At 35.0% G+C, this 16,935-nt stretch overlaps 1 protein-coding gene and 1 long non-coding RNA gene across 2 annotated transcripts; one reads left to right on the plus strand and one right to left on the minus strand.

Annotated features, from left to right (window-relative positions):
- Positions 1-5,912: 5,912 nt before the first annotated feature.
- On the plus strand, positions 5,913-16,690 carry LOC127097483 (DNA glycosylase/AP lyase ROS1). The gene is made up of 20 exons (XM_051035981.1): positions 5,913-6,331; positions 6,468-7,040; positions 7,816-11,022; positions 11,115-11,459; positions 11,554-11,644; positions 11,721-12,924; positions 13,016-13,095; positions 13,288-13,372; positions 13,444-13,535; positions 13,615-13,683; positions 13,823-13,859; positions 13,942-14,024; positions 14,574-15,044; positions 15,133-15,169; positions 15,244-15,301; positions 15,447-15,589; positions 15,688-15,753; positions 15,853-15,967; positions 16,051-16,089; positions 16,202-16,690. The coding sequence occupies exons 2-20, from the start codon at positions 6,623-6,625 to the stop codon at positions 16,441-16,443; spliced, it is 6,882 nt and encodes a 2,293-aa protein (XP_050891938.1). The 5' UTR covers positions 5,913-6,331; positions 6,468-6,622; the 3' UTR covers positions 16,444-16,690.
- Positions 7,332-8,364, minus strand: LOC127097484 (uncharacterized). Its single transcript, XR_007793051.1, has 2 exons — positions 8,215-8,364; positions 7,332-8,124 (listed from the first exon to the last, which is right to left on the minus strand). It is a non-coding gene; the product is annotated as an uncharacterized LOC127097484 (long non-coding RNA).
- Positions 16,691-16,935: the final 245 nt, after the last annotated feature.

Below are 16,935 nucleotides of genomic sequence, written 5' to 3' on the forward strand. Positions count from 1 at the left end.
AACATTATTTCCCCAATAAATAGGCCATAAATGTGGTATTTGATTGATCAGATAGTAGTTAGTCCACCAGTCATGAGATGAACAATCAGACGTCCACAAAATATAAGAAACAAGACCAATGATGAACCAAGAAATTTGTATGTACTGACAAGGAAACTAGCAACAGTTACATGTACAAAATATGGAGTAGTGGGCATAATATGAGTAGCTGCAAAGGGAAAAAAAGAAAGTTGGTGGGGCAATTCTAAAGGGTGATAACGATCCAAAAAAGACTAAGCATTCAAAGTTTAGAAAAAGAAAAGAAAAAGCAGACATAAATTGTGAAATGATCACAAGTGCCACAAACTTCTTAATTTATTCAAGATTAGAATATTTTGATGTCATGATCAATCATGTAATAGTTTGATGTTATGGATGAATTGTGTAATAGGTCAATTAAGTATTAGTTTGATGTCATGGGTCAATTAAATTTTATTTTGATGTAATGAACAAGATAATGGTGGAATATGTGTATCCAAGTGTTATATTTTAATTAAATATATGTTCCACTATTATATGTTCAATTGTGTTCAAATATGTTCAATTGTGCTCAAATATGTTTAATTATTTACAAAATATGCAAACTGGTTCAACTGTTATAGTTGTTATTAATTAAAACTATATTGATTGGAAAAATGTGCAAACTATGTTAAGATGTTATATTTGTTATGTGCAAACAGGTTATAATTCAAGCTTATAGGTTGACAAAATTTATAGTACAAATAGGTTATGGAAAAATATAACTTTGACAATTTATATTTAGAAACTTTTACCCCATAACCCATCAATTATCCCTTTACCCCTACATTCTAAATTTTTGAACCAAAATACCCTCATAAATCAGCTATATTTCTGAAATTTCCATTTTTACTTCACTTTCGCTTTAAGTCTTCCGGAAACACATGTTTCATCACTGTAAATCGGAACTCATTTCGGAAGTCTTTCGATTCACATTTCACATACCGGAACGCATTTAGTAAGTGTTTCGGTTTAAGTTCACCAGAACTTTTCACAAAAGACTTATGGTTTTCAAATTTTGCACTGGAACTCTTCACAAAAGTCATATGGTTTTTCATTATTTTCACCGGAAGTCTTCTCAAAAGTGTTTTGGATGTGTGATTTGTTTTTCACACCGGAAATCTTATAAGAAGTGTTCCAGATCGTTTTTTTATAGTTTTTTTTCCTTTTTTATAGTGACTCGAACACGAGACAAGGACGGTAGGATTCTAGATCGTGGTTTAGGACGGGGCGCTCAATCGACATTGGTTGGTGAGGAAGGGCATATTGGTGCATCTGTATCCGCAGTAGAGCCGGTTGAATTTCCAGGAGGGTCGTACGATACGTCTCTTTTGGTAAAGTACGAGCATCATGTTGCTCAACATTTATGGTTCGATGAGGTAAGTAAATGACGTATATTTGATATTGAATAATATTTGAATTTTTTATATTGTGTTTTGTAATATGTATTTTTATTGTTTTTAGGAGAGAGTTCTGAAGAAAGAGTTGAAGGTTGCTGGACACGGGTTGAAGTTGACATCGACGGTTCCACAAGCTCTTCCACAACGGATGGAGAGTTGGGTTTCTAGGTCTGAATTATCTTCACTTCAGAGAACCAGTTTGACGAAGATATACACAAACATGGTATTCATATTTGTGGAGATATGGCATCTAGAGACATCTTCGTTTCACATGTCGTTTGGTGAGATGAGCATTACTTTGGATGATGTCTCTTGTTTGCTTCACTTTCCCATCAGGGGAGTGTTCTGGAGCCCTCAAGATGTCACTGAAGAGGTTGTCGTTGATTACTTAGGAGTGTCACAGAATGAGGCACAAGCATATGTTCTCAATAACTCTTCAGCAATACATCTCAAAGCAGCTCGAGACATTGAACCACACAGATTACCATAAAATGGACTTATGTGTGCGTGCTCAACTTCGTAAAAAAAATTGAAATGAAGCTCTAATGTTGCCCAATTGTAACCTCAAGTTCTTTTTCATAGCTTCTCAACATTTGACCATGTCACCTATATTGTTTTCTAACATCTGTTTTAACTTCCAATAAGTAGATTCAACCCTAAAAATAATACATATTGAAAATATTAAAAATAACACATAGTAAAAAATATTTAAAAAAACATATTGATTAGTCTTCGTGTTACTCAAATGTAGCACTCGATTAATCCATGCTCCAACAAATCTATGTTTATCTGGAGTCAACCATGTATCTTTCACATAATCAATAAATCCACTAAAACCAACACATGTATGCTCAAGTTGTTGCAACCGTTGATCATACTCAACCTCATCACTAGCCCAAACAAGTTCCATCCATAATGTATTTATCATCTTTTGCATGTCATTCACCATATATTGCTTGCATTTTGCACCAACATTTTTGTTAATGTGAAATCTAAATAGAAAATTAATCGACCTAGAAAACACAATTTCAATTGCTTTCATCAAAGAAAGATCTCCATCTGTCAAAATCACTTGTGAACACAAATATTTCTTCACAAACAATTGTTTAAGCTTATCCAACACCCAACAAAAATTATTTGTTTACTCATACTCCATATACGCAAATGCGACAGCAAAAGTCAACTCGGTTGATGTCATGTCAACAATTTCAAACAGAGGTTGTCTATATTTATTTTTCTTGTAGGTGTTGTCCATAACTAACACAATAGGAAAAATATTCAACAACTTAACTGAATTTGGATGGGCCTAAAATATATCTCTCACAAATTCCGAGTCATCTCTTTTTCTACTCCAATACACATAGCATGTGTCCTCAATAAGCTTAAACAAATGTTGTATCCCACTTTTAGGACCTCTTATCTCTTTTTCTATCATACTCGTATGCTTGTATATTTCGTGATTCGAGTGACATTTTCTGGATTTCGCTCTTGCAAGGAAAGCAATATGTGTCAAGGTGGAACATGTCTCTTTATCAAATCAACGACATGCTGCTTCTCATTCGTGATCAACCTACTAACAAAGGAATGACATTCTAATCTATCAGGTAAACCATGGTTATGGACTCCATATTTTACATCAATCTTCTAGTCAGACTCATCTTTCGATGGAGTCGACCTGATTTTAAATGGACATCCATATTTTTTTGTCGCACTTTAGGTTCCACTATCAGTATTCTTGTATTTCCCACTTTTATCACAACCAAATATTAATTTGTTACTTCTCTCTCTCTTGCATGTTTCAATATCTGAATGAGTGATAATAACAGTTACTTTAGCATGAATTCCAACCTCTTTAATCCACTTTATCACCTCTTCTCGTGTACCAAATCTTTGAGTAGTTGAAAAAACATCAGAAGTATCTACACCTATTTGGGGAAGAATTTCCATACCTACATAATAAAAAATTGTTCAAAAAATGAATTAACAACACAAATCGAAAGTTTTCATAAAAGAGTTATGGTACACAAAAATAACAAACCGGAAATCTTTAGGAAAGAGTTCTGGTATATATTAGTGTGTTAACCAGAACACATATGTTAAGTGTTCTGGAACTATACATTTTTTACACTAAACCGGAACTCTTTAAGACAGTGTTCCGGAACACGTTTTACAATAAACTGAATGTCTTGATCAAAGTGTTTCGGTAAAGAAAAAATACATATCTAAAGTCTTTATTAATGTGTTCCGTTACAAGTATGAAGGGTGCAGTTTTTGAAAGTCTCAATTAAATAGTTAAAAGTGAAATGGTAAATTGGTTAAAAATAAACAAGGGTAAATTTTATATTTTTAACAAAATGTATGGTATAGGTATAACGGTAGGAGTATGAGGTAAAAAAAATTATGTTTATAGTGCAAATAGGTTATGACCATAATCCAAACATGTTATGGTAAAAAATTTACTACAAACAAGTTAAGCTCATAAACTAAATACATTATGGCAAAATTTTACTATAAATATAATGCAAACATGTTATAATTTGAAGGAAAAAAAACATATATTGTTGTGACGAAAACAAATTTTTTGTCATTCATTATCCAAACTTGTTACAACATTATGAAAACTTAGTCATTTAATCACTTGTTACAACATTATCACTTAATGATCACCTAAATATTTAGTTAACAAAATATTTAATGATAACCTAATCAATTAAACACTTAATGATCATGTAAGCACTTAATCGACACTTATTTCATTAGTGTTGAAGCAACTAAGGTAAACAACATAATGAAGATTATGAACTAGTTTAATTTTGATTGTTTCTTCATAAACTTCATCTTTTACTTTGGCATCATTAATCTTTTACTTCTCTTAATTTAATTTATGAAGTAATGAATAGATTAATTCATTTGCTTTAAGATTCATTTCTTCATCAAATCAAATAAAAATGACTACATTTCTTGTAGCCTTGCAACTCAAAATATCAATGGAGATGGCAAACATAACAAGATCAAAACCTACAGAAATGAAAACATGCCTTATACATCTCACACCGATAAAAACGACGATCATGATTTGAATCATTCCACATCGTTATCAATTGGGCGTCAAGACCACATTTGCATTCGTACATAACAGGACGAGATCTATTTTTTGTGGTAAAAATAAAGTATTACAACATCGATGAGAGCAACTAAGAGACTTTGTTTTGAGAGGAAGAAGAAGAAAACGACGAAGTTCATCTAAGGTTTGTTCATATGCGTTTGAAGAACATGGTTAAGATAAAAAAAATTATAAAATATTTTATAATTTGAGACAAAGGGAGCATTAAAGAAAAAATCACATCTCCAAGAGACTAAAAAAAATCATAAGAATTGTGAAATAAATAAACTAAAAAACATGATTTTAAAATAAGAGACTAAAAGTTAAAACTCCTTAAAATATAAATACAAAACTACATTCAAACCAAACCAAATACTTTTATAGACTTCTATCATATTTTATTAAAATAGAGAAAGTCATTGATAAATATAAACTTTAACTTTTAAACTTCTGACAACAATAATTTAATAATAACATTGAATCAAAATTGAATTTTGTGTGCATGCATATATGTACAAATATCTTAATTAAACAGTTACTAACCTCCGTCTAATAAAAAATGTTTTATTATGTCTGATTTTTAAGAAAATAATTAAATTTATTTATTTTAATATAAAAATTAATATCTTTTACTAAAATACTCTTATTAAAGATAGATAATAAAATAGTTGAATAAAATGAAAATTAATAAATAAGGATATAATAGTGCAAAATAATAATAATTACTGTATTAGTAATATAAATTATTTTAAAACAAATAAAAAATACAAATGACATATTTTTTATGAGATGAAGGAAGTAGATATTATTATCTTTGGTCTTACATATAAAAGAAAAAAATTTATTGAATAATTTATGTATCTGAACAGTATAATGGGTAAGATACATTGATTATTTATAAATTTAAAAAAAAATTGTAATATAAATAAGATAAGAGGGAATAGTTTATTTTATCTTCTTTATCAACTATCACAAGTATATCAAGTATTATTATGTTGCTCAGAATAAAATATCATACATAATAGTAACTTGATTTAGAAATTAAATGTTTTGACTTATTTTATAAAATTATCTTTTAGTTTTATTTTTTAAAGAATATGTTAATTTTAATTTTTTAATGAAAAAATTAAAATATATTTGTTCTACTATAAAAGTTTGATTTTATAATTTTAAAAGAACTCAGATCTAAAATTTTTCATCTTTTAATATATATTAATGGTTTTGGTGACGGTGTATCAAAATTAAATTTGCATGCATGCATACGTGCATGCGCGATTTTTTTTACAAAATTATTCTTCATTAATTATAAGATTTATGCATGGTGGCTTTCTTTGCTCGGAAAGAAACTCTGCTGTGTGTTGTATAAATGTAAAGGAGAGAATAATTTTATATATAAGATGCACCTATACACTTTGATCTCGCAAAGAGTTTATAAACCTAGTTGTGAGATTAAGAATTTGGTGTGTTCTGTCTCTTTTCTCCTCTCTCATTCCGCGGTGAACTCTCACAGTGTAACTAAGTTATCAGATCTCTATCATTGACTCTCTGTAACTATCCTTCTCATGAATTTCTCCTATTCTCTGTTTCTGTTGGAAGCATAGAGGAGAAGAAGAAGAAGCGGAGTTCCCAAAGCCAGCAATCTAATCAGAATCACCATTTTTTTTTCTTCCCAAAATAATTTGTTTTTGTTTAATTAGCTTAAATTTTTCAAAAACCTATAAGCAATTACTGAGTAGTACGAGCTTAATCTGTCGCCAGTTATGTTACAAAGGTATTTAATTACTGCTTAACTCAATGTTAATTTTTATATCTGATTCTCTTCTTCAATTTCTCGTTTATTCATTCATTTTTATTTATTTCCCGATTTTCTTTATTTTATTTTAATTTTTTTAATTTTTTTCTGTTAGGTTCATGATTCATCCTTGATAATGCAACTTTCAAAGATTGATCAATTTTTTCCTCTTAATTGAAAAATTGAGCTCCGTCAACTGTTCTAAGATAGACCCACTTTCCAATTTTATATTTAAAAAAAGAAAAACAGTTTTTTAGGTGAATTGTGAGAATGGAGGTTGGTGAAATGGGTAGGAAGGAACCACAAACAGAGATTCCATGGATTCCTACAACCCCTGTTAAGCCAATTCTACCCAAATCAGTTCCGATCTGCATTCCAGTGGAAGGAAACGACCAAACCCATCATCATGCTAATGGAGCAGTTGCATGTTCTGAATTCTCAAATGGGTTGGAGGAAAACAGAGAATCCCATCATGGATCAGTACCTGTGGCTACAATTGCAGACATTGCAGGTGATAATGGCAAAATATGTGAAAAGACAGGTTCTGATAATGTTTCAGGTTGGAGCGACCTAGGTGGTTCAGCCGAATTTTCATCGAATTCTTATGCAACGCAGCTCGGAAACATTAATGGATTGAATGATCTATTTGTTCCTTCAGTTATCTGTGAAGATTCCAGGGTTCCTCATGGTAAGTGAAGTGCTGCAGCTATTTTTACTGTATTTAACTCTTATGCCTATTTTTAATTTAATTGTGTTAGATTTTTATTTTACTTTTCTCTCAAAAACTCGGAGGAACAAAATTAGTATTAGCAATAATTTACAGCATGCTATGAAAATTAAAAACCATACAAAGAATATTTGAAGATGGAATGCATGAAATAGATAGTCATAAATTAGATGAACGAAGATATACACAAACACAACATTGACACATTGACACTAATTATAATTTGAGACACGACATTCACACATCAACACCGATAATAATTTGAGAAAATGGATTAATTGAATGTGTGGGCTTTCGGTGTTTGCTGACACGTGTCAAACACCAAACATATCTTTGATCAAAAGTGTTCATACGGTGATTAGCTATCATATTGTATTAGTAGTTTCAATCTAGCTCCTAAGCAAATAGTATGTTATTTTTTTCCCATTATCACTGGTTTTGTACATAAATGAAGAATTGTGTATTCAATTTTGAATTTTTAAGCTTTCATTGAAAGAACTAGTTTTCTACTTAAAACAAATTTATCTGCGTATTAGAGTACAATTTCCTTTGAAACTTGTAAATCTTGAGACTGTGATGCCCTATGGAAATCATACAACCTTTTGTTCCAGAGGCATAGCCTTCAGTTCAATATTTCCTTGTCAAAAGTTTCAGCTTTAACTCCCTTTTAATACTGTATATGAAACTGGGGGCTGTATTGCTTTTATTCTCAGTTTTATTTGAACTTTTGATGCAGAAACATCCGACAATGCTTGCTGTAGCAAGAGAACTTCCCAGGGCGACCCTGCCAAAATGCTTGACAAGGATGAACCCTTGCCGAACAAAGAACTCAGCGACCTTGTTGTGGAATTTACTGCTGTTTCTTCACCATTGAAGGAGAATCACAACCCAGATGAGGCGAACAGCCTCTGTACAGGTCTGAATAAAATACCAGAAAAAAAGACAAGGAGAAAAAAGCACCGCCCCAAGGTTATTAGAGAAGGAAAACCCAAAAGAACTCCGAAGCCAGCTACCCCGAAGCCCGCACAATCAAAAGGAAACACAACTGGCAAGAGGAAGTATGTGAGAAGAAAAGAATTGAACAAAAATCCTACTCCTGCAACAGAAATGATCGGAGAACTCACTGAAAAAATACCTGAAGCTGCCGAAATGTCATGTAGAAGGTCCTTAAATTTTGAAATAGGTGCAAAAGATGAGAGTTCTGCAGGCAGAGAAAATACAACTGCACTTCTGAACAAAGAAAATGGTGTAGCTGTGCAAGAAACAAATGTTGGCCTTGCTTGTGATTTAAACACTCCGATTAAGCATGCATCAAACAGTTCCATGTTATTACCAGAAGATACAGAAGTCCCAGATACATCTTTTCAAAGCACCCACCCCGAGGCAGAGCCAAAAGAAAACCCAACTGGCAAGAAGAAACGTGTGAGAAGGAAATTGAACACTCCTCCTGCTCCTCCAACAGAAGTAACAGGTGAGCTGACTACAGAAAAGATATCTGAGTTGGCCCAACCACCCTGTAAAAGTTTCACAAATTTTGACAAAGGTGGAATGGAAGAGAGTTCTGCTGTCAAAGAAAATGTAGTCATAGATGGAACATGCCCAAATCTTGCTTATGTGAGAAGACCGGGATTAAATAAGTTTTCCACTCCTACTGAAGTATCCGGAGACTTGCCGGGAAAAATGATGCCAGAATCTGCGAAAACTTCCTGTAGAAAGTCCTTAAATTTTGACGGAGGAGCAAGAGATGAAAGTTCTGCCGACAGAGAAAATGCAACCGTGCATCCGTGCAAAGAAACTGGTACAGCTCTGCAGGAAGTTGAGGTAGGCCTTGCCTGTGATATGAAAGCTTTCATGAAGCAGGTAACAGAAAATAATTACCTATCATTTTGTAATAATGAACATCGTATTGTGCATCCGTGCAAAGAAACTGGTGCAGAATTGCAGGATATTGATGTATCCCTTGCATATGATATAGAGCCTCTCATGAAGCAGGCAGCAGAAAATAATTGCAAGTCATTTTGTAATATTGAACAAACCCTAAGTATGTCTCCTTCAAAAACTAATTCTCCTGGGGAAAAGTCAAAAGGAAACCTAACAGGAAATAAGTATCAGAGAAGAAAACAATTGAACAAGTCTCCTACTTGCCAAACAGAAATGACAGGAGGACCGACTGGGGTGTTGATGCCAGAATCTAAAGGAGCAACAATGCGTAGGTTCTCAGATTTTGATATGGGAGCAAAAGATGAAAGTTCTGCTCACAGACAAATTGTAAATGTGCAAATGGACGATGTGGTAGAGGAAACACCTGTAGGCCTTGCCTATAAAGACACTTGGATGAGGCAGGCATTTCATAGTTACATAGTATTACCTGAAGACACGAATGGTGAGAGGAAATGTGTGAGAAAGAAGAGATCAAACAGGACTTTTACTCCAAAAAAAATGACAGGTGAATTGACTAAACCAATTATGTCTGAACCTACCATAATATCGTGTAGAATGTCCATTAATTTTGACACAGGAGGAAGAGATGAAAGTAGTATGTGCAATGAAAGCCTCACCAATGATCAAAACACCTTGGTGAAAGAGATAGTACATGATTACGCGTCGTTATCTGAAAACACACAAGCTCCAAGTACATGTCTTCCAAAAAGCAATCTTCTTGAGGTGAAGCAGAATGCCAGGAACAAAAATAAAAGAAAGGGTCTTGCAGAGGCTAAGGATGGAAACATCGGTAATGCTCAGGCTTCAACAGTAAAGTTACAAATGGTTGGTTGCGAGAGAGAGCATTCTGAAACCACTGAAAGAGCAAATAATGGTCAAGCTTCAACAGTAAACTTACAAATGGAAATGGTTGGTTGCGAGGGAGAGCATTCTGGAACCAATGAACGTGCAGATAACAGCAGCATGAATCTGTTGGGGAGACACTATAATGGATTGCCCTCATACCAGTCAAAGTTGCCGCTTCAGATTCCAAGTACATGTCTTCCAAAAGGCAATCCTCCTGGACGGAAGCGAAATGCCAGGAATAAAAACAAAAGAAAGGGCCTTGCAGAGGTTGAGGATGGAAACGTCAGCAATAGTCAGACTTCAACTTTACAAATGGTTGGTTGTGAGAGAGAGCATTCTGGAACCACTGAACGTGCAGATAATGGTCAAGCTTCAACAGTAAAGTTACTGATGGAAATGGTTGGTTGCGAGAGAGAGCATTCTGGAACCACTGAACATGCAGATAACAGCAGCGTGAATCTGGTTGGTTGCGAGAGAGAGCATTTTGGAACCACTGAACGTGCAGATAACAGCAGCGTGAATCTGATTGGGGCACACTCTAATGGATTGCACTCACACCAGTCAAAGTCTCCATTTCAGTTTCCAAATATCCAGAAGAAAAGGAGAACTGAAAAGGGAAAAACATCTAACACTCATATTACATCTTCTGTGATTACCAAAAATGGAGTACCACTAATATTCGCTCCCAAAGATGCTCACGTGCATCCTTATGCATCAAACTACAGCTCCCGGATGTATGGTTTGGGATATAATGCAGCTGTACGCCCGATCACAAATGAATCTAGAGAAAATTATATTCATAGTACTCAAACATTTGATGAGTTCAGATTATCTTTGAGAAGGATGGCAGAAATATGTCAATTACCAAATCAAACTTGCGATTATAATTCTCTAATGAGAATTAGAAACTGTATTGAACCAAATTACAATGCAAAACAACTGGGCTTTTCAGACCGGCAAACAATACGAGAAGCAAAAAGACCACAAACATGCGTTGACGTCTTAGCTGAAGATATGCCCGTGTCATGTGCAAAAAAGAAGCGAAATAGAAAGAGAAATGTTCTTTCCAGCTCAATGCGTCCAAACAAAGATGAGATGCAACAGTGCCATAATTCTGCATTGGGAAATCTCCAGCTGACACTGGGGAAACCATCAGGTATTTCCAGTTTCCATTAAACATTTGATTTGTGTCGGTAACATAGTATAGATGCCAAAGGACATATTATACAATGTAATTTTGCATTGCAGGTACTGCTCGCAGAGTAATGCAGAAAATAATGCATAATGTTGAAGCATTAACAGAGCAATTTAGACAGCTAAACATAAACACAGGAGCGAAAGAACTTGCCTTATATGGGCAGACTGCACTTGTTCCCTTTCAGGGCTCATTTGATCCCATAAAAAAACAGCGCCCACGACCTAAAGTTGACCTTGATGACGAGACTGATAGAGTGTGGAAGCTTTTGCTGTTAGATATAAACCATGATGGGGTTGATGGAACAGATGAAGACAAGGCCAAATGGTGGGAAGGAGAACGTAATGTGTTCCGTGGACGAGCGGAATCATTTATTGCACGGATGCATCTTGTACAAGGTACCAGTGCAAGACCTTCAATCAAAGTTTAATCCTTCGCATTCACTGGCTTTAGTTGCATATTTCATATATTAATATAAAACATAATCAACAGGAGACAGGCGATTTTCTCGATGGAAAGGATCAGTTGTGGATTCAGTGGTGGGAGTTTTCCTCACTCAAAATGTCACAGATCATCTTTCCAGGTATATACTCTATTAGTTTTTTTAGCTGACTTTGAATTTAACGACATGCCACAACAACTTTTTTCTCTGTTGACAGTTCTGCATTCATGTCACTTGCTGCTCGATTTCCCAAAGAGTCGGGCAGCATGTGCGGAGAAGGCACGAGTCTGGCAGTCAACAAACAACAAGTGTCTGTGGTGGAACCAGAAGAGAACACTGAATGTGATGTAAACTTATTGAATCGATCTGTTTGCAACGAAAGTTCTATGACAGTAGATATAGTTGAGCATTCTGGAGAAAAAACTGTCAACAGCAATGATTCCTGCAGAATTACTAGCAGCCCGATTAGCTTAACAGATGAATCAAACTTCGAACGAACAGAATCACCTCAAAGAAATATTACAGAATGCCACAGCTCAATGGTGGTGATTGAGAACAGGGGAGAAAAAACGTGTCATGATGGTACTGGGAAAGAGTTAAATGACATTATTTCATTCCAATCCTCTGTCATTTCATCTCAAATATCTGGAGATTTTTCAAATGAACAAAATCCTGAGAAGATAGGATCATGCTCAGATAGCAACTCAGAAGTTGAAGATCTGCCAAGCACAGCAAAATACAACACTTGTGGTTCCTTTTCTAAGCTTCTTGAAATGGTAAGTTCAACCAAGTTTTCTGAAGTTAACAGTCAACAAAGCAAATCAATCGAGAACATGAGAGATGACAATGCAACAGAAAGCTGGAAAAAATCAAATGTCACACACAACTTAGGAGCTCGTGAAGTTAACTGCTCTGGACCTTTCAACACAGAAGCTTTGTCAAGTGGCATCTTAAAGAATAGAGATGAAAATGAGATGAATACACCTAGTTTTCAAACAGACGAATCTGCAGGCTGTGTTGCAGTAACTCATTCTCAAACCATTGCATCTCAACATCCTCAGGAACAGAGTAATCACATGCAGCAAAGCTTTTTTGACATTGCTGGACAAACTCTTGATCTGATTCAGAAAGAAAGGGATTTAAATTTTGGTGATCACAAAGATGTTGTGAGGAGTGAAACCAATGAGATAAGTTCTGCCCCAATAAAGTTAAAGACCAAAAGTCAAGTAAAGGAGGAAAAGGAACAATTTGACTGGGATAGTTTACGAAGAAAAGCACAAGCTACGGCTGGGAAAAGAGAAAAGACAGAAGACACCATGGATTCCTTAGACTGGGATGCCGTGAGATGTGCAGATGTCGGTGACATTGCTAATACCATCAAAGAACGGGGCATGAACAACAGGCTTGCCGAGCGTATTCAGGTAAAATGAAAATTCAATGAAATGCTATTAATCACTTTCTGAACAGAAAGAACTTAGTGATGCAACACATTTTACATGATTTATTATGCAGAAATTCCTGAAGAGACTGGTTGATGATCATGGAAGCATTGACCTCGAGTGGCTGAGAGACGTTCCACCTGACCAAGCAAAGTAAGTGAATGATTAGTTAAGCCACTTAATTGAAATACTATTTCTCATAATGCAATTTTAGCATGTCTTGATTGTGTGGTTGGCAAAACCAGGATCCTAAACTCTCGATCCACTGGTAACACAAGCAACTAGACCTTTATGTAGCAAAATATACATATATATGTGCATAATAAAATTCAATTCATCATACAGAGAGTATTTGCTGAGCGTAAGAGGACTGGGATTGAAAAGTGTGGAGTGTGTGCGCCTGTTAACACTGCACCATCTTGCCTTCCCGGTAAGTTGAAAACAAAGGTATGCAATTGCAGGAATATGAAATAAATCTAATAAATTATTGTCATATAACAGGTAGACACAAATGTTGGACGTATAGCAGTACGCTTGGGATGGGTACCTCTCCAGCCACTGCCCGAGTCACTACAGTTGCATCTCCTAGAAATGTAAGTACTGCATAAATAAATTATACAAGCTGGTGCTGTTTACTTGGATGAGAAAAGCTAATATCATTGTCCATTATAGGTACCCAGTGTTGGAGTCCATACAAAAGTATCTCTGGCCTCGATTGTGCAAGCTAGATCAAAAAACACTGTAAATATTTCTTTTGAATTTACATAGCAAACAGACAGAAATAAGTACTAATGTTTTCTTTGTTTCTGTAAGTTTAGAAAGGGTAATATACCTATTGATTATTATTTTTTATGTTTATTGAAATTGCTATATATTACAGGTATGAGCTACATTATCAGATGATTACATTTGGAAAGGTAAGTTGCATTTTCTTATGAGAAACCAGCACTATTTATCTGAAGCCTATTGTGATTTGGACATGAACTGTGATAAATGCAGGTCTTCTGTACAAAAAGCAAACCAAATTGCAATGCATGCCCAATGAGAGCAGAATGCCGACACTTTGCTAGTGCATTTGCAAGGTATGCATGTATTTCTTAAAATTCTGAGGGGAAAACTATGCAGCATCAGGTAGAACTATGTTCTCATACATTAGAACTTTAGAAGGCACTGCAAATATTATTCTTAGCAATGTACTCCCTTCGGTCTCAAATATAAGCTACAAAAGAAAAAAATATTGGTCTTAAATATAAGTAAAAGTCATCTATAATTATTAAAGGGTAAAATTAGAAAGAGTTTAAGAATTAAATGTATTTCAGAGATTTTTCTTAAAGGGTGAGTTTTTTTTGTAAATTCTCTTATATATGAAACCGGAGGGAGTAGATATAGAACATGAGAGATAGTAATACTAGAACATTCATATATCCAGAATTACAATACTAGCTAGTAGTTACCTCGTTATAGTGACACCACTCTAATAGCATTCAGTCCTAATCAAAACAATATATTTAAGAAATGGCTACTTCAGTAAGAGCTGAAAATTTCTCACTACCCCACTAAAAATCCAACAATATGCATGTACTGTAAATTATGACATGATCAATTACTGAAGCTTTACTTACTACTTGCAGTGCAAGGCTTGCCCTGCCTGGACCAGAGCAGAAGAGTATAGTAATTGCAACTGGAAATAGTGTGCCCAACAAAAACCCACCTGTAGTCATGAGTCAGTTGCAGTTGCCTCTTGCTGGGGACACAAACCAAGTGGAAGAAATTCCCGAAACAGAAATGAGCAGACAACTGGCAAGATCTGAAGTAAATATCTGCCAACCTATCATTGAAGAGCCGACAACTCCAGAGCCAGAATGTTCAGAACAAACACTAAGTGATATCGAAGATGCCTTCTACGATGACCCATGTGAAATTCCTACCATTAAACTTAACATAGAGGAGTTCACTCTGAATTTACAAAACTACATGCAACAAAACATGGAACTTCAAGAAGGTGAAATGTCAAAGGCTCTGGTTGCTTTGAATCCAGAGGCTGCTTCCATTCCTGTGCCCAAGCTAAAGAATATTAGCCGATTGCGAACAGAGCATTGTGTGTAAGTAACATAACACATCTCCAACTAAATACCCTAGGAGTGAAAAATTTCTAACAACTTATGCTGATATTATGTTTCCTTCATACAGTTATGAACTCCCGGATACGCATCCTCTTCTGGAAGGGGTCAGTTATTACTGCATTTGTAAATCTATTTTATCCTATATGTTTAACTTATATTAACTACTTGTGCATTACAGTGGGACAAGCGAGAACCCGATGATCCTGGCAAATATCTTCTTGCTATATGGACTCCAGGTAGACAAAAATAATGATTCTGTTACCCCGAGAAGTCTTGTTTTGCACTATGCACCAAAATATTTTGGGAAGTTTCAAAATATTTAATTTGTTTCAGTTTCCCGGTACTTTCTTACTCACTTTATTGAATAAATTATAAAATTAGGAGAGACAGCAGATTCAACACAGGCACCTGAATGCAAATGCAGCTCTCGCAAAGAATATGGACAACTCTGCAATGAGAAGGAGTGTTTCTCATGCAACAGTTTCCGTGAAGCAAATTCACAGATAGTTAGAGGGACACTTCTGGTCTGAATTCTCATATCAAATTAATGATTTTAATTTTTAACCACGTGTATACTAATTCTTACTTATTCATTACTAATTCTCATAATAATTATGAACAGATTCCGTGTCGAACAGCTACGCGTGGGAGCTTTCCATTAAATGGCACTTATTTCCAAGTCAACGAGGTAAAGTAATTTGAGATCACAGACTTTCCTAAATTTCAATCCATTTTATACTTGAGTGTTTGCAATTTAAGCACCGCTAACATGTGTCGGTCGAAGCAGGTGTTTGCTGATCATGAGTCAAGCCTTAATCCTGTTAGTGTTCCGCGAAGTTGGATCTGGAACCTCAATAGGAGAACAGTATATTTTGGAACCTCCACAACATCAATATTTAAAGGTAAAGAATGCATAGCATAGTATATTTACTATGGCATATGTTACTGTGTCAAATATTGGAGCTGATTATTTTTTCACAAACAGGTTTATCAACACAAGAAATTCAACAAGCCTTTTGGAGAGGTAAGATTTAAGTCAAAGAATGTGATCTTTCTCTGCTAGAGGAACCAACATAGTAACTGAATAGAAAATTAAGTGCCCAATTAACCTAACAGCTACTGAAAATGTTTTGTAGGGTATATCTGTGTGCGAGGGTTTGAAAGGAAAGCACGAACACCGCGCCCTCTGATGGCTAGACTACACTTCCCAGCTAGTAAATTGGCGAAAGCCAAAGAGAAGACAAAAAAAGAGCCAACTCCAGTGAAGAAATCTCAAGTACCGAAACCAGTAAAGAAATCACAAGAGCCGAAGCCGAATCCTGAACAGCCTGAACTGATTACAAACGGTCACAGCCTTCAGGAGAAAGGAACAGCCTGAAGACTACACTAGTCGTCTGTATTATTGTGTTGCTTAGTGACTTGTATGTAAATGATAATGACAAAGTCATTATTTAGTCTTAAAACTTTATGCTTTTCTTATCATTCTATGGACCGATTAGTTTTTATTTCTTTCAAGGGTATTAGGTTATTATAATGTATCATCGGTAGCACCATAAGTCCATGTAGCACCAACACTTCTCATTTAAGTTGTGTTTGGTGTCCAATATATGTTGTTTTAGATTGAATTATTCTTTTTTTTTTCAAGTGATTATCAGTGTGTTGTCGGCGTTATGAATGAGTAAAGGGTAATGTTAGATCGAAATGCAGAGTTGGGTATTTTCCTCCCCCAACTCCTGTGGTGATACACTCTAGATATTCTCTTGATTTGAATTTTAGGACCTAACATAACTAGTGGATTAGTACATTTAATTAAAACTTCCTTTCTTCTATAGTCCGAAACTTGATGACTTTCAGGCCACAAAGTACAACC

This window comes from Lathyrus oleraceus, chromosome 6, assembly GCF_024323335.1.
Source record: "Lathyrus oleraceus cultivar Zhongwan6 chromosome 6, CAAS_Psat_ZW6_1.0, whole genome shotgun sequence".
In the NCBI taxonomy this organism is placed as follows: domain Eukaryota; kingdom Viridiplantae; phylum Streptophyta; class Magnoliopsida; order Fabales; family Fabaceae; genus Lathyrus; species Lathyrus oleraceus.